This window comes from Pagrus major, chromosome 7, assembly GCF_040436345.1.
Source record: "Pagrus major chromosome 7, Pma_NU_1.0".
NCBI lineage: Eukaryota > Metazoa > Chordata > Actinopteri > Spariformes > Sparidae > Pagrus > Pagrus major.
Window position 1 is genome coordinate 16524768 of NC_133221.1, and position 26671 is coordinate 16551438.

General features: G+C 41.9%; 3 protein-coding genes across 5 annotated transcripts; 2 read left to right on the forward strand and 1 right to left on the reverse strand.

Annotated features, from left to right (window-relative positions):
- The first annotated feature begins 779 nt into the window (after positions 1-779).
- On the forward strand, positions 780-5917 carry nfe2 (nuclear factor, erythroid 2). Its single transcript, XM_073470275.1, has 4 exons — positions 780-977; positions 3212-3337; positions 3438-3575; positions 4347-5917. Exons 2-4 carry the CDS (start codon positions 3290-3292, stop codon positions 5625-5627), a joined length of 1467 nt encoding a protein of 488 aa, XP_073326376.1. The 5' UTR covers positions 780-977; positions 3212-3289; the 3' UTR covers positions 5628-5917.
- hnrnpa1b (heterogeneous nuclear ribonucleoprotein A1b) lies at positions 5771-9965 on the reverse strand. Of its 3 annotated transcripts, XR_012179499.1 has the most exons (12): positions 9858-9965; positions 8846-8962; positions 8556-8702; positions 8243-8453; positions 8057-8152; positions 7903-7959; positions 7756-7812; positions 7533-7676; positions 7302-7445; positions 7149-7215; positions 5950-6007; positions 5771-5874 (listed from the first exon to the last, which is right to left on the reverse strand). XR_012179499.1 is itself a non-coding variant. In XM_073470276.1 (11 exons), the coding sequence occupies exons 1-10, from the start codon at positions 9867-9869 to the stop codon at positions 7160-7162; spliced, it is 1041 nt and encodes a 346-aa protein (XP_073326377.1). In that variant the 5' UTR covers positions 9870-9965; the 3' UTR covers positions 6673-6981; positions 7149-7159. The 3 variants fall into 3 exon arrangements, 2 of the variants coding, with proteins under 2 accessions (XP_073326377.1, XP_073326378.1); XM_073470276.1 differs by lacking the exons at positions 5771-5874; positions 5950-6007 and adding an exon at positions 6673-6981; XM_073470277.1 differs by lacking the exons at positions 5771-5874; positions 5950-6007 and adding an exon at positions 6673-6981 and having other exon boundaries at positions 8069-8152; positions 9858-9947.
- A 568-nt stretch (positions 9966-10533) lies between these two features.
- cbx5 (chromobox homolog 5 (HP1 alpha homolog, Drosophila)) lies at positions 10534-16118 on the forward strand. The gene is made up of 5 exons (XM_073470278.1): positions 10534-10667; positions 11230-11392; positions 11867-12098; positions 12746-12846; positions 14783-16118. Exons 2-5 carry the CDS (start codon positions 11262-11264, stop codon positions 14922-14924), a joined length of 606 nt encoding a protein of 201 aa, XP_073326379.1. The 5' UTR covers positions 10534-10667; positions 11230-11261; the 3' UTR covers positions 14925-16118.
- The last annotated feature ends 10553 nt before the right edge of the window (positions 16119-26671 follow it).

A 26671-nucleotide genomic window follows, 5' to 3' on the forward strand; every position in this document is an offset into this window, starting at 1 on the left:
TAATTGTGCAAAAGCTTTTGCACAATGGGGCAGTTCTACATAACACATAGCCTTTGTGAATTCACTGCTTGCAGTGCTTCAGATCAGGGCAATGAGGGGATTTTTTTGTGAGGGATTTTAATGGTCACTTGCTATGTAAGACACGCTCCCCTCCATTCTCCCCCTGCTCCTCTCTCTCCCTTGGCGGTTGCACTGCCAGATAGAGGAACAATGTAGTCTTTCTTACCTGTCGGAGGGTGTACATTCCATCTCCACTAAACTAAGTCTCAATCCTGCCTCCAACCCACCCCTGCTCGAACAGGGCCCTCACTGCAATGTCGGCTCTGACTCCAGGTGCTCTACATCACACTCCTCATACCTTTTCGTTTGTGGCGGATTTGAAAGGACACAGTTCTTGTACGGTTTGGCCAGGACAGACACAACTATCTGGCTAGTTTTTCACTTACTTTGAGTCATTTAATCTGTTTTGTATTTACTGAAATAACATGATTAGAATCAAAATTGCTTACAGGATTTCTTTTTTGTTTGTTTGTGTTGAATTTGTAATCATGTACCTACTTCAGTGTGGACTGACAGAGTGATTGTGTGCCAGACTGTTGGTTTGTGGTTTGTCGTGTGGGCAAAAGGGAAATTTGGAGGTTGGGGTGCAAGTGTGCTATTAAGGATACAAGAGTGCAAAAAAATGTGGTGTGGGTGCTTTACAGGAAGATTGCGTTTGTCTGCACAGAGCCATCCCATTTATGCCGGTGGCTGTATGTGCAGCTGAACAGAGAGAGACAGACAGTTGAATCAGAGATAGGGTAGGAGGCCTCGTGTGTTTTACTTCTTGTGATCTGTTAAAAGTAAGCAGACAGCAGAGCATACGTGAAAAAGAACAGAATCTCCTTTTACTCATTTTTTCTTTTTCTTACCACCAGGATTGTGCCGGAGTTTTTTTTCTCTCATCACCTGTTGAAGAAGCAGAGAATGTTGCTCAGGTATGTTCATTCACATCTTCTGTCTACTGATTTGTCAGAGCTTTACTTTTTCTATGACAAGTTTCTCACTTGAATGATGTCCTTATTACACTATATTTAAGTATATGTAATGCTTCAGATAATATGAAAGAGCGCACCGACATATAACAAAGTAAGACTATTCAAAAATGTTGTTATATTGTTGTTGAAACTTTCATTCTTTTAAGATTTGAAGAATACAGCAATATAACGACAGATTTCCATCATGCTGACAAATACATTTTCACGAACTAGAATTAGTTTTATCTTACTGATTTCATTCTCACTGTTCTGTCAGCGTCTTTATTTTACTGACTGAACCAGTGAACAGATTTTTTGAGTTTTGACAGTGAATCATGATTCCTTACAGTATGAAGAAACTTACCACAAACAAAACATCAGTTATAGCAGGATATTGTTGTCGTAACCCCATGTGTCAGAACCTTTAGTAACTCGCCTTACACAGACAATAAAAGACTGTTATAAAGCACAGTGTTTGATTTGAGGGTCAGTAAGAGGAAATATGACATTTAATTAAAATATTAAAATAAAAAGAGGAAACAATATTGGTTATTACGGTGATCCTGATCATGGATTCTATCAAGGTATAAGAATTACTTGAAAACTGTAAGATACATGTCTATTACTGAATTATGTCACATTTTGCAAAGAAGATATGTCACATTTTGATCCGATACATACACAGGGGCCATATTTTTATTATTGTTATTATTGTTTTTATCAGATTGGAGACAATTAATTGATTAATTAATTAATCAATTCAGAGGCTAAACCCATTGAACCAAGACTCTCATCGGTGACACCTTGACCTAAATAGCCTGACTTTGATAATTTGTTAAACTTTTTAAATTTAAATAATTCTAACTTCAAGGGTATCTTCAGCCGCTACCCCTCATCATAAACACAAATTTGTTTCTGTGTTATTGTACGTGGAGTCGCTTCAGGTTGCCACTTAATCACATCACTTTACGCATTTATTGATCGGAAAATTCTAAATTTACTGAATCAAGATATGATATATCAAGATAGATATATCATGATATCAAAAAAGACATATGCAAGTAATTTAAGTTACTTTTCCTGTGTAAAGGTTAAGAAAAAATTCATAATTCCAGTCCGCACAAAGGTGAGTTTTAAGTGACCGACAGCAAGGTGAACAAGGAAGCTTTTACCATGAATTATTTTATTTCTTTCCTTGTTAAGTTAACAGGGGCAACACTGATTGTTACATAGAGGAAAGCAATGCAACAGCTGCATTTGGTACAGGGCCATATACTGTATAACCGAAGCTAGTTTGCACCTCCAGTCCCTGGCTAAGTTTTAAAATTAGGCTTAAAATGTCTAAACAAGCAGATTTAGAATAAAAACAACAGAAAAAATAAAAGATTGTGTTTTTGTGTATGCGTGTGTCTATGTATTGTATATGACTATGTGCACATACGGGTGACATACGGACGTGAGTGTGTGCAGAAGTATAACTGTATGGCATGTCAAACGTACATGTATTTGACAAGAGGATGAATTTAAACCTTTTCAGTGTTCACATCTTTGCTTTTGTTTAAGCAACAGTTTCATCTGTGGATTGGAAGCTAACAATTCTGATTGTGTCTTTAACTCAGGCTGTAATGCGTGCCATAGGGAAGGCACGGCAAGGCAGTTTTATTTATACAGCAGCATTTAGACACAAGCCAATTCAAAGTGCTTTACAGAGACATAGAAATGCATTAAAATAAGACCTTGAGACATGAAGAAAGCATTTAACTAAAATATTGTGGAATGTAAGTTGGAGACGCTTTAAAATAATGCTAATGGATATAGTGTATCTAAAATAGTTTAAAGATGACTGCCAATATATTAGCAATGCACCAAATTTCCCAAAACAGCCATCAGGCCCCTGTCTGTCTGAGCAGTGTGCGCTGTTTTCCAGCAGATTGTCTTATCAGGGGTTGGCATAGCTGCACCCTGGGACAGCTGATGGGAGGAGTCAACTCAACTGAACTGTACCCTTCATCTGTTCCACAAAAAACCTACACAACAACCAAACAGCCATTTATGTAGCACTGACATGTGTACAGACATGTAATGCACTGTGTGTTGTAGAAATGTGTGTTTGGAGGCATAGCGTGACTCAATGGCTTTCAGATACGTGGCCTGAGTGAATGTGGTTTTTATTTCTTCTTTCTGGTGTGTCAAAGTTTAGAGGCGAGGTAGGTGATAACCGGCTGCACTCCGCCCCGACCAGGTTGACTTTTTGCTGCAAGAGCCTGTCCTGAATGTGTTCAACGGCCAACTATGTTCTCCCACTGAGGAGAACCTGTGAGGTAGGACTATGATAGAAACCACAACACATAATCTGGCCTAAAATACACTTTTTTTTCTTCTTTTTTTTAAAATCTGTAATCATTTCTTTTCTGTTACAAGGTAATAGGCACTCCAGGCAAGCTGTGTGGGGGAGTGTCCATGTCAGCTAATTTCTCTGGAGCCAGGTCTCATGGAGCCCCTCAGGACACAGAGATGGATGTGGCTTGGCAGGAGCTGATGGCCATCACAGAGCTACAGGTAACTCTTTAGCACTGACTGAATTATAGCAATGTAGAGATTTTGTTTTTGTATTATAAAAAACATTTGTGTCTTGTCTAAGCTATGCCAATTACTGTACGTTATCATAATACCTTGCAGTGCGCAGATGTGCAGGTTGTATTGTTTTATGAATAAAATCATATGAGGACATTTTCTAAGAAGACAATTTTATTACTTATCTAGGCTCCAAAATCACAGAAGCCTATACAAACCTTAGCAAATGTGTCTTCTCAATTTTATTCAGTAAAAGTATACTGTTCTCAGTCATATTGAAAGTAGAGTATGAAACACAACAGTTAAAATGTGGTTCATAAATGAATTTATAATTACCAAACATAAAATATTGTTTCATTTATACGTACTTTGTATGTATTTTCATCTAGTATTATTTCAACTGTTGAATAGAAAGGCAACAATGGCCCGTTTGATTGATGGCAGGATGAAGAGATTGTGAGAGGGGGGCAAGTGCTGTATGTTGTTAGCGGCCCCCTGCTCCGCACAATAGCCATCTGTTTCCAGGTGAAACACGATCACATCTATGAGAGCCCTTCATAGGCTATGGGTGGCATGCTGAAGTGGGAGCAATGTGTTCTATAGAGAACCAGATGAATTGTAAAAAAGACACTGTTTGACTGATTAACTGAGTTGTCTTGTAAATTTAGAAATTACTGTTTTATCGTTTTATTGCCGTTGGTGTGATGTCTACCAAAGTGCCTATCAATCATACCACTTTTGTTTTTGTCACCACAGTTTGAAGTCCCTGGTGAAGGCGCCTATGAAACAACACAGTACCAGAACATGGAGCCCATGGTCCCTATGGGAGGATATGGAATGGCTCAGTCCCATCCTGAGCCTCCTACTGCTGCTGCTTGTGAACTCAGCACTGCTGGGACTTATGATGGATGTTACCCTCCAGAGGCTCCCACCTGTCATCGTCTAGGCAACAACACAGAGGCAATGTACGGACACTGCGAGTCTCAGCTCAATCAAAGAATGCTCCCAGTCTCTTCTCACACGCAGCCCTCCCTCATGGCTCCGAGGGAACCGATGAACATGTCAGGCACCATCCAAGGGCACAGGAGGGCCAACGCTTGTCTCGCTCAGGGTCTAAGTCGGCACATGCTGTGGACTACACATGGACAAAGTTTGCACCCTCGCTCAGCTGATGACCTGGAGTCGGACTCTGGTCTGTCTCTGGGTTCGAGTCCACCTCTGGCCTCCCCAGATAATCCTGGTGGTGGTGCACCAGGGTACCAGAGTGCAGACATAGGTATGACTTACAGTGATGGTGAACCAGACAGCATGACTGAACACGCCCGAGGAGCACACATCCATTACTCGATGGACTACCAGAATCAATCTCACTCGTATTTACACTCAGGTGCACATCCGTCTTACTTTTCAACCCAGCCCACTTTGTCTACACAACCAGATGCTCCTTGGTCAGTTAAACAGCAGGGTCAAACCAGTGCAATGAGCAACTTATACATAGACTCAGGAGTGTCCAGCAGAGGGAGCTCACAGCCTAGCATGTATACAAAACCACATGGAAGCATGTCCAGTCCTGCTCCAGTAAGCAGAGATGAGAGGCGGGCCATGGCATTGAAGATCCCCTTCCCCATGGATAAGATAATTAATCTACCTGTGGATGACTTCAATGAGCTCCTGACACAATATACTCTGACAGATAATCAACTAGCACTGGTCAGGGACATTCGAAGGAGAGGGAAGAACAAGGTGGCGGCTCAGAACTGTAGGAAAAGGAAGCTTGAGAGCATAATTCACCTTGAAAGAGAACTGAGCCAGCTGCAGGCCCAAAGAGAGCATCTTGCAAAGGAAAGGCTTGAGTTCAAGCACAGCTTGGCTTTTATCAAATGTCGTCTTACAGACCTCTATGCAGAAGTATTTTCTCACTTAAGAGATGAAGATGGACAACCATACTCAATAGATGAATACTCTCTACAGCAGACACCCGACGGTAAAATTTATTTGGTACCTCACACAACTATGCAAAAAAGAGAGCAATGCTGAAGGATTGTGGACTGCCTCCTGTTATTTGTAATACTAACAGAAGGTATACTGCCTGATTGTGCCATATGAAAGTATATCAACTGGCTCCAATTACACATTCAATTCATGTGGTGCACCCTTATAATTGACCAGACCACACAAGATTGCTTTATAAAAATACTTTATTAAAAAATAAAAAAGACACTGCACAGCAGTCTTCAGTAAAAATATAAAAAGTCTTCAGCACCAGCCTCATTGTTCTGCATACCTGTGAAAACACAATCAAGTTTAATAAAGCCAAAACTTCAAGCAAATGTGATGTGCAAGGTTTGATGATTTGTACCTGATTTAGGCCATTGTCACTGAAATGTAGTCAGGTTTTGGATACCATGTGGAGTTTCCTAGAAAGCAGAAATACTAAATGAGTAAAATGTAATCTTTCAAAAAAGTTGTCATTTCTGTTCATAGCATGCAGTATGTTGTAGCGCCTCTTTACACAATTAGGAGGCCAATTTTACCAGTCAACATTGGTGTGAGTCATAATAAAAACTTGTTTGCAAAGGTTACATCATTATTGGGCTACACAACTCACTACCAGCTAAATGACAAAAGCAAGACATACTATCAGTAGTTGAGAAGGCTGGTCTTACCTACAGACAGCACTTAAGCCTTTTGGTAGCTGCTGCCTGCTAGCCTCAGGATTCTGTTCTCACTCTCCCCTGCTTCAATGATCCTCGCGATGGTTTTGCTACTTCTCTCCCTCAGCTGGCTTCCATGGCTAGCCTCAAAGACTTTGCATGTAAGCTAGCATCCTCCAGATGATCATTGCAGAACTCAGGGTAGAGTCTGTACCAAGTGATGACTCTTTATGATGAATGCATTTGTACGCCACTCCTCATGAACCAGTATTGTAAATGCATTGACACGAGTGTGTGGCGACTTGTACAGTGCTTCTCACAATAGTCTTTTCACCTCACATGTAATGTACAAATGTGGTCACCCACTTTGTGCAGCATCTAACAGTGAACCCTCCCTTTCCCAAACCACTAAAGAGGACTAACGAGACTTTTTTAAAAAAAACTGAAAGATGGTTTATTTCAGCTTGATTTGATTCAATACAAATAAAAACCAGACTCAAAGAAAATCTACATAAAACCTCAGTGGAATGCTTAGTTTCCAGAAAACACAGTTTGATGAAAAAACACAAAACGTTTAAATGAAGACCCTCCATGATTTATCTACTGTTCATATCTTCTTGCAGCAGCTGTAACCTGCCACAACTGTTTGGCTGAGCAGATTTAGGAGGTAAACCTGCAGCTGCCCTGTCACTTCGCTTGCTCTCCTCTCCTTGCTCTCCTCTCCTAAGTACTCAGTCCTGTTGAACAATACGGAACAACATTGTTAACTGTGCACTGACTTTGTATGACCTGACATCCAGAGTGAATTTCTTTTTAATCGTTAGCTACACTTAACGAGTCCCTGCGACTACAAACTCTGGTTTTATGATACAGAAATAGTTCAGGCATGCCTTCAAGTACTTACCACTTCACATTTTAAAATCGTCCTGTGCGGCCATATCCACCATTGTTTGAGCTACTTCCATAGCCACCTTGAAGTGAAAAAATAATTACGGTTAGAAAGACTATGCAAATTGTACCACACGCGCAATCATTGCTTCCGTCTGTTCAATCTTACCGAAGCTCCTGCCGCCGCCACCACCACCGCCGCCATAGTTGTTCTTCATCGGTCCAAAGTTGGAGGCCTGGGGGTCGTAATGGCCCATGTTGTTGTAGTTATTTCCTCCGCCGCCACCACCACCACCGCCGCCTCCACAGTTACCTATGATTAAGTCATTAGGTTCAACTTAAACCATAACTTGGGCATGGCAGATTTAGTGTTTAGATTTAAGGGAAGCCAAACACTTACCATAACCATTGCTTTCATAACCGTTTCCTCCATAGCCGCCGCCACCACCGCCGCCACCACCTTGGTTGTAGCCACCCTGGTTATACCCCCGGTTGCCGCCATTATTATAGCCACCGGGACCACCAGGACCACCACCTCCATAGCCTACAACATACATTCTTTGATTACAGGTCGAAACTGCAATAGTGAAAAATACTCAGACCAGACAAAATTGCTTACTTACCACCATCTCCTCCATTACAATTGTAAGGACCATCTCCATATCTACCACCCCTGCCACCTGAAAGAAAAAGGGTATAATCCAGACTCAGACATCATACTTGCATAATTTAAAAAATATGTTGTTAAGCCCATTGTAAATAAGCCTAACCCTGGTTGAAGCCTCTGTCGAAGTCGTAGGGCCTTCCTCCTCCGCCCCCGCTGCGACCTGAACCAAAATAAAAACAAAAAAACATTAGCTCTGGAAGAGTTTAGACTGTGCTAGTATAAGCCAGATTTGATAATGCGGTAATAATGGGGCATACCTCCCCTCATACCCATGCCTGCTGTCTGCATCTCCTGCCTTGTGAGCGCCTTCCTCACTTCACAGTTGTGGGAGTTGATTGTGTGGTACTTCTGGACTGTAGGGTGGAAAAAAAGTAATGAGCACTCAAGACAACTAGTTAAATCTGACATAATCTAATAATCTGCAACAGAAGATCTGTACTTACTGACAATCCTATCGACTGAATCATGGTCATCAAAGGTCACAAAGGCAAAGCCCCTCTTTTTTCCCGTATTGCGGTCTGTCATGATGTCAATAACCTCGATTTTCCCAAACTGTGTGAAGTAATCTCTCAGGTGTGACTCCTCTGTGTCTTCTTTGATTCCTCCAACGAAGATCTTTTTCACTGTTACGTGTGCACCTGGCCTGTTTGAGTCCTGTAATCAAAGACATTTGTGTTATTACCTACAACTAGTCTCCCTTTATATGCAAATCATACAAAAAGAGTGGGGTTTTTTCCGATGCTGAAGTCAACATACCTCCCTGGAAACAGCTCTCTTAGGTTCAACAACTCTTCCATCAACCTTGTGTGGGCGGGCAGACATGGCAGCATCAACCTCCTGTACTGATGAGTATGTGACAAAACCAAAGCCCCTGGATCTCTTGGTGTTGGGATCCCTCATGACCTAAAGACATTTCTTTAATTAGTCCCAATGTTGGCCACATATCACATATGCATGCTTTCAAACCATGACAACGGCGTGAATGGGTAAAGTGCTTAAGGCCAGTAGCGTTTTTTTTTTTAAAGGACACAATGAAATCCACTTACCACACAGTCTGTAAGGCCCCCCCATTGCTCAAAATGAGCCCTCAGGCTTTCATCTGTGGTCTCAAAGCTCAAGCCTCCAATGAACAGCTTGCGAAGCTGCTCCGGCTCGCGAGGGACCTACACAATGGACAAAGCAAGGCATTAGCATTAGCTAGGCCACACTCACAAGTATTCAAAACACACACCGAGTGCGACTTCGACGATGACCACCACGTACATAATAAACCACTCCTGTATTTACACAGCGTGAACCGTGAATTAATCCCTGCGTCACAAATCAAAAACCGGGATAGGGTGGAGGAGGGGACATCGCCGCCATTAAGGTTAGCGGAGCGCTTCTACGATCGTAGTTGCAACTCTATGTAAGCACTAAAGGCATATGCGTGCTAACCTAATGGTTGCATTTTCTATACAATTACCGACGGCATTTTCGTAAAACTAGTAAACATCATACATAACCGACAGATCAAAATCAAAAGGCCACGAGGCTCAGATGCTATAAAATGGCGGCTTTACAATGCTGGATAGCTGCGGCTGTTGTGATGAAAATTCAGTCTGCTGAGCATCAAGTAAGGATCCAGTGTTTCTAATAACTCACGATTGTAAAATAAAAAAACCCACCCAATATGCAGAACACAGACCGCTAACGGTGTCCCGACTGTAATACTCTGATCTTTGGACAGATTGCAGCCAATTCAATAAAGACTCCTTGTTTAGTAACGCGCGTCTGTTGAGATCGATAAAGAGTTAGCATTTTCCATGAGTGCACCACTGCCATGATCAGAGAGCCTCCTGATTTTTATACATAACAGGCGGCATGAACAAAAGACCACGAGGCCCAGCTGCTATAAAATGGCGGATATACAAAGCTTGATTGCTGCGGCAGTTGTGTAGAAAACGCAGTCTGCGTTGAGCATCAAGTTATCACAATGATTACAAACAACTTTTCTTCTTCGTGAACCAAATGTGCAGGCAAAATATATATAAAAGGCGTTCCGTTTGCAAAACTCACCTCTTTCGACATATTGTAGCAGAAACCTTGAAGACTCCTTGTAATCTGACCGGAGAGAGGCGATGTGCGTCAGACGAGCCTAGCCCGATGTTCAACTGTAGAATAAATAGCAGGAGATACACCTCTGCCGTGCAGTGATTGGTCAATTGTTCCCGCTGCAGTCTGTCGTCAGCATTCGGTGACTCTTCATTGGGCTAAATTCAATCAATCACGACTATGGGCCAATAACGTAACTGGGGGCGGGTACTTCACGTCTCGACGATAAAATAATATACAGGCAATGGATGCTCGTGAAAGTGAAGGGAATGATTAAGATACAGTGTTGCACAGTGCTGCCAGGTCAGTAAGCATCAATAGAAACAACATGGTATAAAAGCACAGATAAATAGCACATTAAAACAATAGATCATCAGTCCTTAATCATTCAGATTTTTCACCTGAGGTTGGAGCTTTGCCTTTCTCAGTGTACCAACGAGACTACACCTTTCATGGACATACACTCGTGTTTATCTAAAAATGTATTTTTAATTAAGATATACAGTGCTAATGTATTGCAGTAAGCATGTCTGAGCTCTTGCAGAATTAATTTGTGATCAGTGGGAGTCAAATAAGTAGGTCATCAGCTGACCGAGGGGCGGGTACATTCATTGTGCGCCTTTAACGCGCGCTTTTTACGCACAACACCTTTATGTGAGCCAGGCTAGATGCTAAAATAGCCCCAGTGTTGGCCTTTCAGTCCGCAGGTCCACAAAAGACACGCGTTATCGCTGCGGTTACCCGGTCAGAACCAGCGGTCTTCACATCCAAAGGGTAAGGCACATTCAACACACCGATGAGCGTCATGCCTCTGCGGGCATCGCTCTACATTTACGTTTTGGTGTCAAATATAGCTAGTGTTAGCATGTTGAAGCGTTAGCTTGCAGGCTACTTGCTTTAGCAAGTTACCCTTTCATGCCCATTGATTAGCTTGTAGCTTAGCAAACAAAACATTAACGCTAGCTGTTATATTCTCTTTGCTTTGTGCACGAATCGCATTTTCTCTTAACGTTATTAAATCTTTATAGGTATTTTTGCGATTGGACAGTCACTGAGAGGTCGCTAGCCAGCCAATTAAACGCTAACTGGTTTAGCTTTTTTCAGGTTACCGTGCCTGTTGCAAATTTGAGTAACTTAACTCACAATGAAATTATGCCATTTCGTTGATCAACGATAGTATTTAGCCAGCATTGGCTTACGTTAAAGTGTACCGACCTCTATTTGTAAGATCCTGCGTCGTGCTAAACTATACATAGCCGCATATATCGGCTAGACCTCTGAAAAGGATCATCCACATTCACCTTAACGTTAGCTTCTCCATCGTTTTCCTACACAGGGAAGTGCCATTGGCCTGCGACAAACTAAGCTATGGGCAAAAAGTCTCGCGAAGAGGATTCATCATCTTCTGATGAGGAAGAATATGTTGTGGAGAAGGTGCTGGACAGGAGGGTGGTGAAAGGCAGGGTTGAGTTCTTCCTGAAGTGGAAAGGATACTCAGAGTAAGTTGTTTTACAGCCAGTGTGCTAACTGCTTGCATTTGCACCTCTAGATTTAAGCTACATCATCAACACCGTGCAGGAGCATAGTTTAACGAAAACATCACATGTATTTTATGCTAAGTGAATTTTTGTGTTATTTTGAAGTGTTGTATTGCAGGTTTTCACTTGGGGGGGGGGAATGGGGAAACATTCATTAACAGTTAGTATTGTGGGTATCTTAACTCAATTAGGCAGGGTTGTTCACTGCCTTCTTGAGTCAGATGCAGCACCAACATTCACTGAGAAAAATGCATCTGTTTACTGTAATGTTGCTTTAAAGATCAAGGAATGATAAAAGACAGCATTGTTAGGGACATCGTATCAAGCTTGATACCATAATATTAATTTCAGTATTTCACTGATCTCTGATTAGTGCTGTCAATGAAGAGTTATGGTAATATTGGTAATGATGTGATGCACTGTGATCTTCCTCAGAAAGCACAACACGTGGGAGCCAGAGAAGAATCTCGACTGCCCCGAACTTATTTCAGAATTCATGAAGACGTACAAGAAAAGCAGCAGCAGTGGCGGGAGCTCCACACCTAGCAGCGGGGCCAGCAAATCAAGCACAGGCTCTTTAGGACGCTCCAAAGACTCCAGTACCTCAAAGAAGAGAAACTCAGACGATGATGAGGAGGGAGGAAGTAAGCCCAAAAAGAAAAAGGAGGTACGTAATATGTTGGTGCAGTGGTTTTTTTACATTTCAGTTTTGAAATGTGTTCGGATGCAGAGCGCTGTCAAGTTTAAGCGCAACATAATCTGATCTGAATGAAAGGATGCAGTTGCATAAATAATTTGCATGTGTGTGGTTAACGCCTTTTTCAATCTTGCACGATGGGGACTCAAAAGTGGCTTTCCTCCCTTGGAAGAAACAATGGTTAATGGTTAATACCCTTGATTTTAAAAACCATTTGCATGATAAGTAACAGCTGATAAGTGTCTTGTTTAGAAGAGAGAGAGACTGTTGCTCCTGTAGGGATACACTTGAGCACCTTTTCATCGATTTTTCAAAAACCTTTACATATATTGACACATGCAAATCATTTAATCAGGATTTTTGCTGAAATTATGAAGAATTCAATATTTTTGTATTTACTTGATTTTAGTTTTGCAAAGTAATTTATTAAAAGTTACCTTTTCAAGTAAATTTTAGGCTCAGTAGACCGTTTTGAGAACAGCAGACACATTGTGTAAATCACGATTTTATTTGTTAATAAATCTAAACAGTTAGTTTACAATCTTACTATTGGTTGTATACACCATCATTTGTGTATATTAATAAAAATGTGCTTTTCTTTTTTTGTTGTCTCGCAGGAGGAGATTCTAGTTGCGCGTGGCTTTGAGAGAGGACTTGAGCCAGAGAAGATCATTGGAGCAACCGACTCATGTGGAGACCTAATGTTTCTTATGAAGTGGTAGGTGTTGTTGATGTGTTCATGTCAAAATTTGGTTGTGGATCTTTTAATGCCCATGAGCCTTATGTATTACCTCTAAGGCCTGTTTCATTGCCCTTTGTTGACATCCGTGATGTGAAAACATGGGATTTCCACACAAAGAGAGGGGGTTAAAGTGTGCTATCTGGTCGTAGTTTGTTATAAAATCCTTGTTCTCGATAGTGTCACTGTAAAGAGTGCCGTGAACTCGAATGATGGCGCAAATCATCGACTTTTAGGGGTCAACCCTAATTACATCAGCATGTCCAAAGCATTATTATTATTATTATTATTATTATTATTATTATTATTATTATAGCTACCACTAGGTTGAATGCTAGTGGTAGCTATAATAATAAATATAACACCAATAACATTCAATGTTATCATACAAGTTTGCTTTTCTCATATTAATAAATTTAATATTCTAAGCAATCAGCATTGGCGACATAATGATTCTCCATTTGTCGTTCAGACTGTTTAAGAATAGTCACCCCTGTTACTGACATATGACTTTTCTGGTAGATATGCACTACATCTGTAGCAGTGGGCTCAGTGAAGATGCAGTTTCTTGGTGTTCGGCATAAGTAAATAGATGTATCAGATACCACAAGTGATTCACAAGGTTAGGGATGGGCCACATTTGTGTCCTGTGTGGCTACAATTTAAGATACAGCTGTGTGGACAACCTACTGTATGAGCAACTCATTCTGCTAACGATAATGGCATTAATGACTCATAAGTTCTCTGCATTGGTATTTCCACTAAATGAGGTACTTAGTATTCATTTCTATTCTGAAGAAACTAGTATTCATGCTCCTCTGGTTTCTCTGCTTTGTACTGCGGCTGTTGCCTGCAATGGTTGCGGTCTGTGCTACTACTGTTTGCAACGTGTAATGGCATGATTCTTTGAAACAGCAGCTCTCAATATGCCAGATTGCCACTGACAGATTACCCATTAGCAGCACTAATAGCTTAGCTGTCCATTCATATACAAACAGTAAGCCACACCATAAAACTTTATGTCATTACACATTAGCTAGATGGATATATGTGTAGTACCTCGTCACTCATGCCTGTTCAAGCTCCATTCGCTAGCTCAAAACAGTTGCACCGTAGCTGTGATTTGCTAATTAACCTTTTTTTTATATATAAAATGAGGGGAAAAAATATTTTGCAAATATTAAAAGGAACATAAATAAAAAAACACCACAGGCAGATTCACAAGCTTCAGCTGCCTTCTTTGCTTATGAGAAGCACGATTTATAATGTGGTCATTGTACAATTTACAAGAAAATGACAGATTTGGTGGTAAAACATTATCTAACTAATGATAAAAGGTAGTCAAATAATAAATGGCACAAAAAAATGACAAACCTCCTCATCTTTTAAAGAAAACAACCCACAGCATCTTATTTTTAACACTTTGGTGACATACCTTAATCTGTTTCAGAGTGGTGAACTTCACCCAATCTTTGCTTGTGAACAACTGAGCCTTTCCCCTTTCAAACCCAATCATGACACTATCACCTGTTAACAATTAACCTGTGCAATCTTTCAAACTTTTCCAGTCTTTTTTTGCCCCTACCCTTATTTGTTTGAAACATGTTGCTGGCATCAAATTCAGAATGAGCATATATTTAAATCGCTGTAGTTGATCATCTTTCTGCCATTTTCAGTTGACTGTATGTCAAAAGATTATCACATTCTGTATTTACATATAACAGTGTCCCACCTTTTTTGGAATCGGGTTGTATTTACAATGTACAGGCAATTATGTGGCCTATTGGCATGTTACAGAAGGCTGTATGATGTAAATAGTGTATTATTTGTCTCCATCTTTGAAAACCGAGATACTGCATGTATGTATAAGTAAAATATAAATTTAAAGACAACTGTTGGTCTTTTTCTCCTGCAGGAAAGACTCTGAGGAGGCTGATCTGGTGCTTGCCAAGGAGGCCAATCATAAGTGCCCACAGATAGTCATAGCCTTCTATGAGGAACGTCTCACCTGGCATGAAGACAGTGACAAGAAGGAGAAGGATGCTGTCACCGCATGAGTGCATCACCTCAGGAGGAAACAGGACCTCCTCCACTGCAGGGACTACCTTTTGAGTCAGATATTTTTCACACCCAAACCTCCCATCCTCCCTCTTTACCATGTCCAACAACAACACATAGACAGTGGACACAGTCGTTTTATCTCCATTCATGCCCCTTTGGAGCACAAGGGCCCAGACTGCTGAGAAAGATCCATCAGACAGGAGGAGAAGCTGTGGTGGACATGGGTGATATGCTACTGGGGTTAGGGTTTCTGCTGTTCTGTCTTTGTATTCTTTACCTTCTTTTTAATGTCTTAACACATCATGTTTTAGTCCGTACAGGATGCCATTGTGTCAGTAAGGTATTTTGCATCCACGGTCATCTGTTAAAACCCAGAACACAGTCGAGAGTCGGAGATGGTACAAGCTGCATTGACCACGTGTCTATCCCACATCAGGTGCACAACCCCTATGCTATAGTCTTTATAAGCAGTGCACCTCTTTGCTTTAAGAACCCACTAACATCACTGAAGATAAAACCGTAGTCGTGATATTCAGGAAACAACCACCGCAGCACTTTCCTGACTACATAATCACTTCCTTTTTTAAGACTTTTTATCTCCTGTAGATTTCTCAGTCTGTCCTCTTACCAGGGTATAATTACTCACTTTGCAAAGTTGCAGATGACACCGGCCAATTCTGTCTTTATAACGAATGATATCCTTGTTCCCTTTTTTTCCCCCCCTTTTAAAATGTAATTTTTATCTCCTCATTTCCAGGTTTAAACGTAAACTGTGTGGTGTTTTTTAATTTCTTTACGCTCTCACCAGTTTGAGAAAAGGACAATAAAATAAATTTTGCTCTGTTTTGTACCTTTTTTTTGTTTTGGTTCTTTTTAAGTGCAGTGATCTTTGGACCAGTCTGTTGCAAACCGGTTAGACAATCTTCACTGTATCCACATGCAATGAAACCAGCATTCATCACCAGTCATTAGGTTCTGCCACCTTGTGGTTAAAAGATGAAAATCTTTTGGACCAATTTATGATTACAACCCTGCGGTTTTAACGGTGTTATGATCTTGTTAGTGAAACTTTGGTATATTTTTTTTACAGTGTACAGTGGTAAATTCCACTTTGCAATTAGAGTACCGGTATTTGTTGTTGATATCATTGTAATGTTAATTTGAAACAATAAAACCAGTTTCTGATTGGATTGTGCATATTGTGGGTTTTATTGAGATGAGTAATTTGATTGGTTCTAAGTATTGCATTTTTTTTTTTCTTGAACGATGTTACCTGGCAAGCGGAGGTCAAATTTTTTACACAACCTGGATGCCGGTTTTGTATTTTGATCGACCAAATGTTTAGTGTGTACAGACTGAGCTCTTGTGTTTTTGTTTTTCTTTGTTTTTGCGACATTGTGTATAAAGGCTGACCCTCACTTTCATACATGCAGTACATTAATCACAGCCCTTGATATAACTTAGTTAGATTGTGTTGTCATTTCATTTCATTAAAAATAATTTGTCCTTTCAGAGTTTTGGCCCCAATTTTTGCCTGTGCAAATTTTTTGAAAAGAAGCCTTTTTCTTGTGTCAGCTAAATGTTACAAATATGTATACAGTAGCACCCTTTAATAAACATTTTCAGTGTTAAAGTTGCTGTCAGTTGGCTTTTGATTCGGGATGTAAATTAAATGTTGTGTAGGGAGGATGAGTTACTTTAATTTAAACCCACACCACAGGAATAATGAAATTGCTGAGAGCCAGGAATTTAGAAAAATGCCATAAAAAGACTAATTTGATGGGAATTGTTTTGGACAAAATGAGTAATTAATATACTACATTAAACCTTAGCTTAACATTAGGAAATCTCCTAAAAACATGAAAAATAACTATCTGCCCTGGGGGAATGATAAAAACCTATGAGTCAAAACTCTCTTGAGACAGAAGCTGTTTCATGTTGCCTCTGTTGAATGAGACCTATTTTTATGTTTTCTTTGTTGAAAATATCTCGGGAGCATCAGCTGCTCTCACCCAGCAGATGGCGCTGTTCAACAACACCCACGCAAAAGTTATAACTCCATTTTTATGCAAGTCATTCACAATCCAAACTCTTAAAGTTGTTTATTAATGATTCTTGTCTGAACAGCCTAAATGGATCATTATGCTACTTTAACAGTGACATGGATTCATGTCATGTTTACTGACTAACATAACATCTCTGTCTATAAGTCAAATGGCTTCTGAGTCATTTTGGCTGTTTTTAACATGTGCTGAACCCACCTGTAGATGCACAAAATGCCAGCCATGGAGTCAACATTAGTGTCAATTATTAGTGTACCAAATCTGCTGGGGGGGAGTCTGTTTTTTTCTTTTTTTTTCTTTTCTTTTACCTTCTCTTGTTTCACTGCATGTATTGGTAAAGATCAGGGAATAATTAAATACAACCATGATCATTTAATCAGCATTGTTATATGAAAACACATCCAGGAATTGTAGCCAAGGGTTAGCAAATTGTTGTTTTCATTTACATATTTACAAGTAAACAATGGCTTCTGCTGGGTAACAGCAACACCAGTTGGACAAACCACATGTTAATACTAGAAATGGTCGTAATTATAATAATGGCGTTTATTGTTTATGTCATGATAATGACTACATTTGCTAATGATTATTTTTCGACAGTGGTGCGTGGTTGCCTATAATACTGATTTAAAAACATATATATATGTATATATATATGTATATACATCAATATATTGTGGGGATATGTTAAACATATTTGAATATTATGGGATGTGACCCTCCCAGTATATTTTATAAGTATTGCCCTGTTGTCCTGTGTAGCATGCAGTGTTCAAACTCACAGATTTAGTTCAATTTGTAGTGTAGTTTCTAGAGGCACCGGATACAGTATGTCAGGCTTAAATGTGATTAAAATTAAGCACAATACATGAAGAATATTTCAAATTATTTCAATTGTTGATTTTTGCCATTTATGCCTTTACTAGATCGTTGAAGAAATGTGAATCCATAGAAATTAGAGGAGAAAGAGATGGGGAATTATTCAACAAAGGTCTCTGGCTGGATGCAAACCGAGGACATTATGTCCACGCATGGCTGGCACCTTAAAGCCCAAGGCCACGCCACTTCCATTTGATGTAATGATGCAGCCATAAAAGATATTCTGCCAGTGTAGGGACCACATAGACTGAATGAAAAACCCAAAACCCCAAAAACACTATATAATGTTGTAAGATGTGAGGAAAAGTTTTTCTCAATTTGAAAGTGACTTAAGGAAAATGATCAACTAAATAACCAATAAAATGGGAAATTGGTAGACTATGATAATAAATAGACATCAATTAAGAATGGTGCCGTTTCTGTGATAAACTGCAGTGAAGGTTGAGTCTAATCCTTGTTCTTCTCTTACCACCCTCTTATTCTTTCTTGCTGCCTTTTATAGTGACTCTCTTCCTCACATGCACACACACACACACACAAACACACACACAAAGTGCTGCTCAGCTACGTCTAAAGTGATGGAATTTTCCTAGCAAAAAGGCTTTTACACTCCAAATGGAATGCAAAGGTCACTAGTAAATTTCCAGCCCCTGGGACCATTAAGCTGGGCAAAGGGAGTGAGCAGCAGGCTGTTTTATGGAGCCTGGAGCTGTCTGCTGACAAACCCAGGCCAGTAGGTTTGGTTGGGAAAGCCACAGTGGCACTCAGGGGAGCTCTGCTTGTGATGTGTGTGGCAAATACAGATGTAGAGGCGGTTCTGGTATGAGTGTCATCAAAGCCAAAAATCTAAATGAGGAAAATCAGATTTGAGCCTTGTGCTTGTGCTGTCTGTGCCTTGTTGACATTACAAGATGCACTCATAGATAGATAATACCTTTAAATTTAACATGCATTTCATGAACTTTGCAGTATCTTTAATTGAAAATAATAACACTGCTTTTTCAGCCAGGTGTGTCTCCCAAAGCATGTTCTGGGTTAAAATATAGTTACAGTTTTTGGTGTACGTTCATTTAATTATTTATCCTCAGCAGCCTCCCTGTACTCCACACACAATCCCTCCTGTCCCAGTAACTTGTAGTGCAAATGAGTTCCACAGGGTACAACCCACGGAAGAGGTGGGCCATCTTGCAGCACATTACACCAAATGAGTGTCGGGGGAGCTGTGGCGAGGGAAGGGACTGCTGCAGTGGGCCTCATCAGCGTTACACAGCTTGTTCAAGGATAACACTAAAAAAACAAACAAATAAATGTGCTCTCATACAGACAAGGCAAACACTACTACTATCCTTAGTTGGTGTCTCAGAGAAAAAAAAAGTGTAAGTCATGAGTATCACAGAGGCAGATGTTAATTTGATGTGGCCCTTCTTGTGCTGTGGTCATGTAGGCACAGCTGCCCAACAGCTGTGTCTACATTTCCTCGTTGCAACCAGATAAAAAGGTCCGCAGTGATGGCTGGTGCATCATGTCTCCGCACAGTGCACTGATCTGTGTGAAGGTGATTGCGATGTGATGCTCTAATTTGGGTGGCTATCACACTTAATGTGCAGTAAAGCACCACAGACAAAGCTCCTGCGTTCTGAATGCCCCCTTGACTGCGCCACCGCTCTCCACCAACCCTCTGCTGGCTGTGTTTCCCCTTCACCCCCACCCCCCCGCTCCTCCCTTCATCTCCTCTCCCCACCAGGGGAAAGAGTTATAGCTGCCATAAAAGGCAGGTAATGCATTGTTAACTAATTCTGTCTGCTCAGAGCTGATATATCCTCTGCTCTAAATCTCTGTGCTTCCAATAAAATGCAAATGCTAATGCTTGCCCTCCATGAGCTGATATCATTTTTAACAGGCCAGAGGTAAATGCTAAAGAAGGGTGGGGTGGGCCAGAGGTAGTCCGTGATATCGTGAGCCTTCACGGTACATTCTGTCAGAAGGGAGACCTCCAGACCTGATCCACACACCCCTGGCAAACAGATTACATGTGTGCAAGTGAGCACATATGGCTGTAAGCTTGCACATGAGACTGAAACAGTACATTTTTGATAGTCCACGGGTGCATGGGAGTAGTTAACCTGTGATAGTTTAAAGCTAGTAAGGTATCTTTGTTATTGAGAAGCATTTCACTCAGTGCTCATTCACCATCAAATAACAGAAGCCAATTTGCCTGTGGATGTAATGCATCATATTTCCATGTTAATAGTATTGTCATACTTCGTGTAACCTTGGGCTTCTAAATATTGATCCACTTCTAGATTTTCAATTATCCTGTGCCGTTTTTCTGCCATCTGGTAAGGACCAGTGATTTGTGTTCCTTCATATCTGGAGGCTTGTCCTGTAATTAGACCATAAATTAATTTGCAGAGAGGAGAGAGAGCAGGAAAGATTGAAGGCATTAAGTAAGTCCTCTGTGATTGGAGACAGAAAATCATCAGAGAGAACCACAGCACAGTGTTATACTCACTAGAATAAGATAACTGGATTACAAATTCCAACACCATAACTTTTCCCCTCCTGCATGTGTCACTTGTTTTTCTTTCAAGTATTTAAAACCATGCTGCTGCCGCTGCTGCTAATGGTTGCTTGTAAGTCAGTTCTTCAATAAATGGCTCGAAATCATCCACTGACATAATTATACCTAATTACTTGCAGTGCAGCAGCAAAATGATTAGGAAAAATGGGGTGTATTAGTGTCAGAATGTGTGTGAAACTTTGCAGGGCAATGTGCTGTGAATCCATCAGTGGATTTAAAATGACCCCCCACGCAGGCAGACAACAATTGTGCGCTTCGAAACCTAGCTCTTATTTACAGCACGACTCAAGCGTAGGTCCTAAAACCCAAATGCGTCTTGATTGATTTTAAATTGGGAGTGTATGCTCTCCTGCAGGATTAGCTCCTCGTCCCCTGCTGCTAAATTACACACAGTGATTGGGGCTGTCGTTGCACAGTGTCTGAGCACTACAACTGCTGCTCTCTTTGCCATGTGGAAATTCACATTAGACAAGCCTAAGTTGCTCGCTTAGAGCTATTAAGAGAAAAATTCGGAGCAGAGTGGGCTTCTCTTGTGGTGGAAAATGCTAAATCAGCAGGGTCTGGGTTTAAAACACTGCACACAGACTACAAGAGAGTGAGCCTGGAGCTAGAAATCTGCATCCCCGTACCTGCTCTACATGATAGCTTGAGTGTTATTTAGGCAAGGCCACAGCTGCCAGCATGCTCTGATCATATCTTGTGGGGCTTGAGAGGCAAGGTCAGCCAACACAGAGCCCACCTGCTCCCCCATTCTCCATCACACAGTCCCTCAGCCCTGGCCTCCCGGAGGAAACACGCCTGACTGCGGCGCTGCTACAGACAGCATGTGTCCCTGAATTTATGATGGCGACTTATAGGCGGCCTTTCACGTTAAAAGTCATCTTGAGTTTCCCCAGTCTAGCTGTATGTGTGGCGAGCGTTAATCCATTAACATTCAGGGCAGACACGTACGGGGGGCTGGCTTTCTGCCAGCCCTGAGCCCTGACAGTCTTTGACCCGCCGCTGACCACAACATTCTCCTGCCCCTGCTCCCAGCCACAGCCAGCCTCCGCATAATACAGTGCCATAAACTATCTAATGTTACACTGTATATGAGTGTGAGCTATTATACGCTTGAGGTCTAATATGCAAGGCTTATAACTGAGAAGAGTCCAGCTGCAACAGGGGAAAAAAATCACATCTGTCTGCTGAACTCTTACATTTATATCTCAGGATGTCAAATGAACATGAAGTTTCAGTTCTTTCTATTTCCATCAAGGATTAGAGTTCAGAGAGGCCATGAAATCCTTTGGATTTTCTGCGGTGGTATTTATTTCAACAGGAGATGTTGAGGTTCACATTAACGGATCCAGGAGGAATAGCTCTGGCAGAAGTTAAAATGCTGCGAGGCTCACCCATGCAGGCCTTAGAATAGAGAGCTTTCAACAACATGGGCCGGTCTGCTGCTGGAGGTGGCTCCTGGACTGATTATAATTTTAGTGGCTTATAAAGCCTTGATAAATACTTTATAAAGCCTCGTTGCATAACAAATCTCGCACATAAAAGCAGGCATAGATGTTACTCCACACAGGATAAAGGGGCTCTTGACAGGTTCTTGAATAGCTTTTATAATTCAACATTACAACCACCATCCTTGTAAGGGCCCTGTCATCTCCCGGGGCCAGCAGGATATATATACGTTAAACACACATTCAAGTGCTCACAGTCGAGTCCATTACACTGATTAGCAGTAAACACATTTGTAATAAAACTTAGTGAAATAGAGGAGGATGGTCTGTGCGCTGATTCACGGGAGAATCTCGGTGAAATATAGCATGTCTCAGGTGTCGCACTTCTGAGGGCGCGGGAGTGATGCAGGGCTTCACTCGCAGGATCTGTAACACACACGAGCCAATTTATCCAAACAGCTCATGTCTAAACATCGAGTCCTTCATCTCAACTGCTGGCCAGAAATAAACCCAGGCCGAAGCAGCGTGGCAGAGGTCCAGTAAACGTGAGAGAATCTGGGAAGCGGAGCAGACCAAACAGATGTCTTTTCACAACAGAGACACCTCCTACTTCTACTTCTACTTCTACCCCCTGCTCTCTGCTTCACCTGACTGTCCATTTCTCTCTCTTTTTTTTGTGTTGCACGGTTTGAAATCTGTTTGCCATGAACTGAAATACGCATTACATAAGCATTGTTGGAACGTTTAATAGTCCATTTTAGCACATAGCGTTACTCTTTTAATACCAGGCAGCGGTTATTAGAGGAAGAAGAGCAGGAGGAGGAGGAAGAAGAAGAAAGGGTGGATCATGTGTTTCCACTTTTGACCTCTCTGCTGTGGCATGTACACACCTGGTTCAGTTTAGAATGCTGTTTCTGTGGAATAGCTGACGGCAAACCGGCTGGTGGTTTCATCTGGGGAGAGGCGGTCTAAATGTTTACACCACAAACTCTCTCTCTTTAAAGGTTATTCCGTGTGTGTTCTCAAATTTGTTGTCATGGCTGCAGAGGAGAGGCAAAATCCTCAGTGGTGAGCCAGACTATCAAGTAGAAACCTGAAGAGAGGTGTCACCTTTAAGGTTAGGATTAGTTTCATGTAGCTGTTAAGAGGTCAAGAAAAAATGTTAATTTCTTTGTCCACAAAGCTGCATTACATCAGATGACATCTTTAAAAGGCATATTTTAGCCCCAAGTACGTGAAAATGTATGTCAGATGTGTTGCCTTGATGATGGGAAGGGCAAAGCACGGCCACCTCAGACTCGGAGCTACTCATCTGTTTCCTATTGGAGGAAGTGATTCTGGCAGGAAGGCAGGGGCAGTAGATGAAGGCAGGCTGCGGAAAGAGAGACGGTAAAAAGAGAGTAAAAGGGTAGAGAAACAGGAAATGACAGTGTGACCCACTGGGTCCACTTACTACCTTGCCAGAAGCCCCTGGCCACAGCCAACCCACTGGGCCAGCAGTTTCCATCACCTGCTGCTTCTGGTTCCCCCACATAAATCCAGGTGCTCCTGAATAAAGCTCTCTTTTTTCCAGGAGCCACGGGGAGCCGGAGGGGAGGCTTGCAGGCTGGAGGGGCTGCACCGCTGCAACAGAGAAGCTCTGCCTCCTTGTGAGAACATGTCATGGAAAATACTGCTCCAAATAAGGCTAAGCTGAAAGAGGCAGAGAGCTGGGGATTTCCATCTACCCCCTGCTGGTTCAAAGCGCCATCCCTTCATTTTATTAATGCTGTCTTCTAATTAAAAGAAGCTGGGCCATTCAATATAAAGTTGCTGCATCTTTTTATTACTGTTTCCTACCTGCCTGATATTAATATGAACCCAGTCCACAGGGAGAGAGACTCACAGCCCTCCCCAGCTCCTCACTGCCCCCTGGCATGTTGAATGGGTCGCTGCAGCCGCTGAGCTGATAAACCCTAGAAATCATTCCCGACTCCAGCCAGAGCTCTTTACAGTACCTCCAGCGCTCCCTGGTGATGGATTAATGCACTGTTGTTGTCATTTTATTGCCATTTTATTGCCCTGGTGCAATTTACCAGGCTTTATGTGCCTCCGCTGTCCAGCGGAGCAACGCGCAAGCGCATGAAGCCGGCATTCCGAGACAAAGGCCACCGCTCGTCCGGTCACTGCGCATGCGCACCACGCAAACCACCACTCAGCGCAGGACACACGCGCGCACGCAATCTAAATCAAAAACACGATTCATTTAAACACGAATGGGGCACTATAGAAGCGAGCAGATGAAAGCATCAGTAGTGAATCTTTCAGCCGGCTGATGGACTTCACATTCACTGCTGCTGTTTTACACTCTCACCACCTGAGGGCATCATCACTCAGCCTGCAGCTGCAGCCGAGAGCCACAACACTCAGCCCTCAAATAATATTGTGTACTAGAATATTTATATGCATCTGCTGTTTAAATCTGGTCCCCGCCAGAGAAACTGAGTCCCCCCGCCTTTGCATTCGTGTGCAGGTATAAAGGCTGCTGTAGTTACCTTAGTTTGCCTCGAATTCCACTTTATTTATTTTTTATTTTGTAGGAGCCTCATATCTGGGTGAGGTCTGCTTTATTTTGAAGACAGAATTGGGGCCAATTTAAATGAAGTATTTTGACATCTTAATAGTCTCAAATAATAATAGAGCTATTAAACTTTCAGCACTTACAAACATAGCAAACACGTTTCACGTGTTGCTACATAGTTTTGAAGTGAACACTCACACGCGCGCGCACACACACACGCACGCACACACAAACCACACAGATGTTGATCTGAGGTCTTTGTTGTAACATGTGGAGAAGTTTTGTAACATCTTCTGCCAAACTATTATCTCTCTCATGCTGTGGGAAAAACAGCCTCACGCTCACAGCCAAGTAAAACAAGACTCTTGGGTTTGTATTCTGATTACGTCTTAACGTCTCTATAATGCGTGTTATTCTAACGTTGGCCTATAATTTTAAATCTATGCTAAATTAAATAAACACAAATTATTGCCGTCTTTGTTCTTTATTTTGTTTTTGTGATCTTACATGTACGATTGACGCAGACACTTATCTCAGTAAATCTTTAATTCTTGTTGTTCAAGATGAACACAGTTAAAGCAGGTCCAACTCTTTGAGGAAACATCATAATAATATCAAGTGATCATGGCAGGCAGCAGCCACCAGAGGGAGCACAGATGCTGTTAAATCCAGAGGAGGTACCTGACAATTAAAAACCATTAGTCTGCAACTAACAACATTAAGAAGATACATCATTGTTCTAACCATTGCAGATACATATCAGCTGCTATGAAATTGTTTCAACATCAAACAACTCCAGTTTGTCTTTTCTTCTTTGGCCCTCCCTCCCTTAAAATTTATCTCATGTCTCACGTTGCCTGTTTGGCGTCGGGGCGTATGTGGAAGTATGCCTGTGTGTGTATATTTCTTTCACATTTGCAGTGTAAAGTACAATCTTTGCAAGGACCTGTAACCTCAGAGTCTCTTACGCCCTGAGAGGTGCTGATCCATCACTCTTAATGGAAGAGGATAAGTTTCAGCCAGTGAAAGAGAGAACAGACAAAGGCAGGACGATTTATGGCAGACGTAGAAGTGGAACTCCTGGCTGTGGGCCTTGATCTGAGCTAGGCTAGGCTAGGCTACGCCCTGGGCCAGGGTCATTCACACGCACGCTCCTGCACTCACATGCACGCACATTACTCGGAGGCCCAGAGAGCTTCAATCCCCACACCACATCCCTAAAATCCAGACCTTTCTCTTCAGCTTTTGAAGTTCCCCTGCCCCCTTCTTCTGGACTAACTTTAGTACGTCCATCTTTTCCAGTGAGTGGTGAGCTCTGGGTGGTGAAATATGGAGTGGGGACCTGTTACATGTTAGCTTAGGAGATAGCCAAGGTGTAAATTATGTGGGAGTCGCTGGCCAGCCTTATTTATGAGAGGCCTGTCAGGTGTTTAGGTGTTGGAGTGAGATGTGCGGCTTAAAGCGTGTACTTCGCTGTAAATCAGGTCATACAGGCCACGTCTGTTTGGACGGTGTGTGTTTACGTGTGTGTGCCTGTGTTTGAGGCCTTGTTTTTGCTGGGAGGCCGGGCTGTGATAATGTCAAGGCGTAAGTGTTAATGCTTTGTTGTGAATGTGAGGGTGTGCGCATGGGTTTGTAGGTCTGTCTTGTCTGGAGGCCATCATGGCCGATACAGATGGGCTGAAACATTAGCTATAGTTATAGTTATTATGCTGTCTGAGATGCTTTTTATAGATCCCCTCAATACCTACACCTGCCGTCACCACTCTGCATTATGTGCAAACTTGAAACCTACTCAAGACTTTTCCTGTTTCCTTTGTGATGTCCCTGTCTGTCTTTATCCCAGACATATCATGTAGAGGTGGATAGCTGTGAATGTAGCCCATCTCAGGACATCAGGTATCACTCAGCTGGTAGTTAGACCTGTCACTGGATGATGGATACCGGCTCTCAGACAGAGGAACTGCAGCAAACAGGTTGCATAGATCCTGTATTTGTTACCATTATCCCCCCACAAGGTGCCGCCTATAGCGTGAGCCGCATCTCCCCTTCTGTTTGCCCTATTGTCCGTCCTATGGAACGACCTTGTCTCGCCACAACAATGGCGTGGGACTCGGCTGGAGTGTTTTGTTCCCCCCAAGTGGAAGACTGTCGGCCCTTAAAGTGAGACCAAAGGGAAAAAGGAGTGGAGAGTGGAGAAGAGATGAGCCAA

What these genes read in the sequence shown, in the direction of transcription:
- nfe2 (XM_073470275.1), top strand. Translation starts at nt 3,290, where the DNA reads ATGTGTTCAACGGCCAACTATGTTCTCCCACTGAGGAGAACCTGTGAG. An exon ending in CACTGAGGAGAACCTGTGAG is followed by an intron (nt 3,338 to 3,437) that starts GTAGGACTATGA and finishes TTCTGTTACAAG; the next exon opens with GTAATAGGCACTCCAGGCAA. An exon ending in TGGCCATCACAGAGCTACAG is followed by an intron (nt 3,576 to 4,346) that starts GTAACTCTTTAG and finishes TTGTCACCACAG; the next exon opens with TTTGAAGTCCCTGGTGAAGG.
- hnrnpa1b (XM_073470276.1), bottom strand. An exon ending in GGGGCCTTACAGACTGTGTG is followed by an intron (nt 8,703 to 8,845) that starts GTAAGTGGATTT and finishes AAATGTCTTTAG; the next exon opens with GTCATGAGGGATCCCAACAC. An exon ending in AGGCATGGGTATGAGGGGAG is followed by an intron (nt 7,960 to 8,056) that starts GTATGCCCCATT and finishes ATTTTGGTTCAG; the next exon opens with GTCGCAGCGGGGGCGGAGGA.
- cbx5 (XM_073470278.1), top strand. Translation starts at nt 11,262, where the DNA reads ATGGGCAAAAAGTCTCGCGAAGAGGATTCATCATCTTCTGATGAGGAA. An exon ending in AGCCCAAAAAGAAAAAGGAG is followed by an intron (nt 12,099 to 12,745) that starts GTACGTAATATG and finishes GTTGTCTCGCAG; the next exon opens with GAGGAGATTCTAGTTGCGCG. An exon ending in CTAATGTTTCTTATGAAGTG is followed by an intron (nt 12,847 to 14,782) that starts GTAGGTGTTGTT and finishes TTTCTCCTGCAG; the next exon opens with GAAAGACTCTGAGGAGGCTG.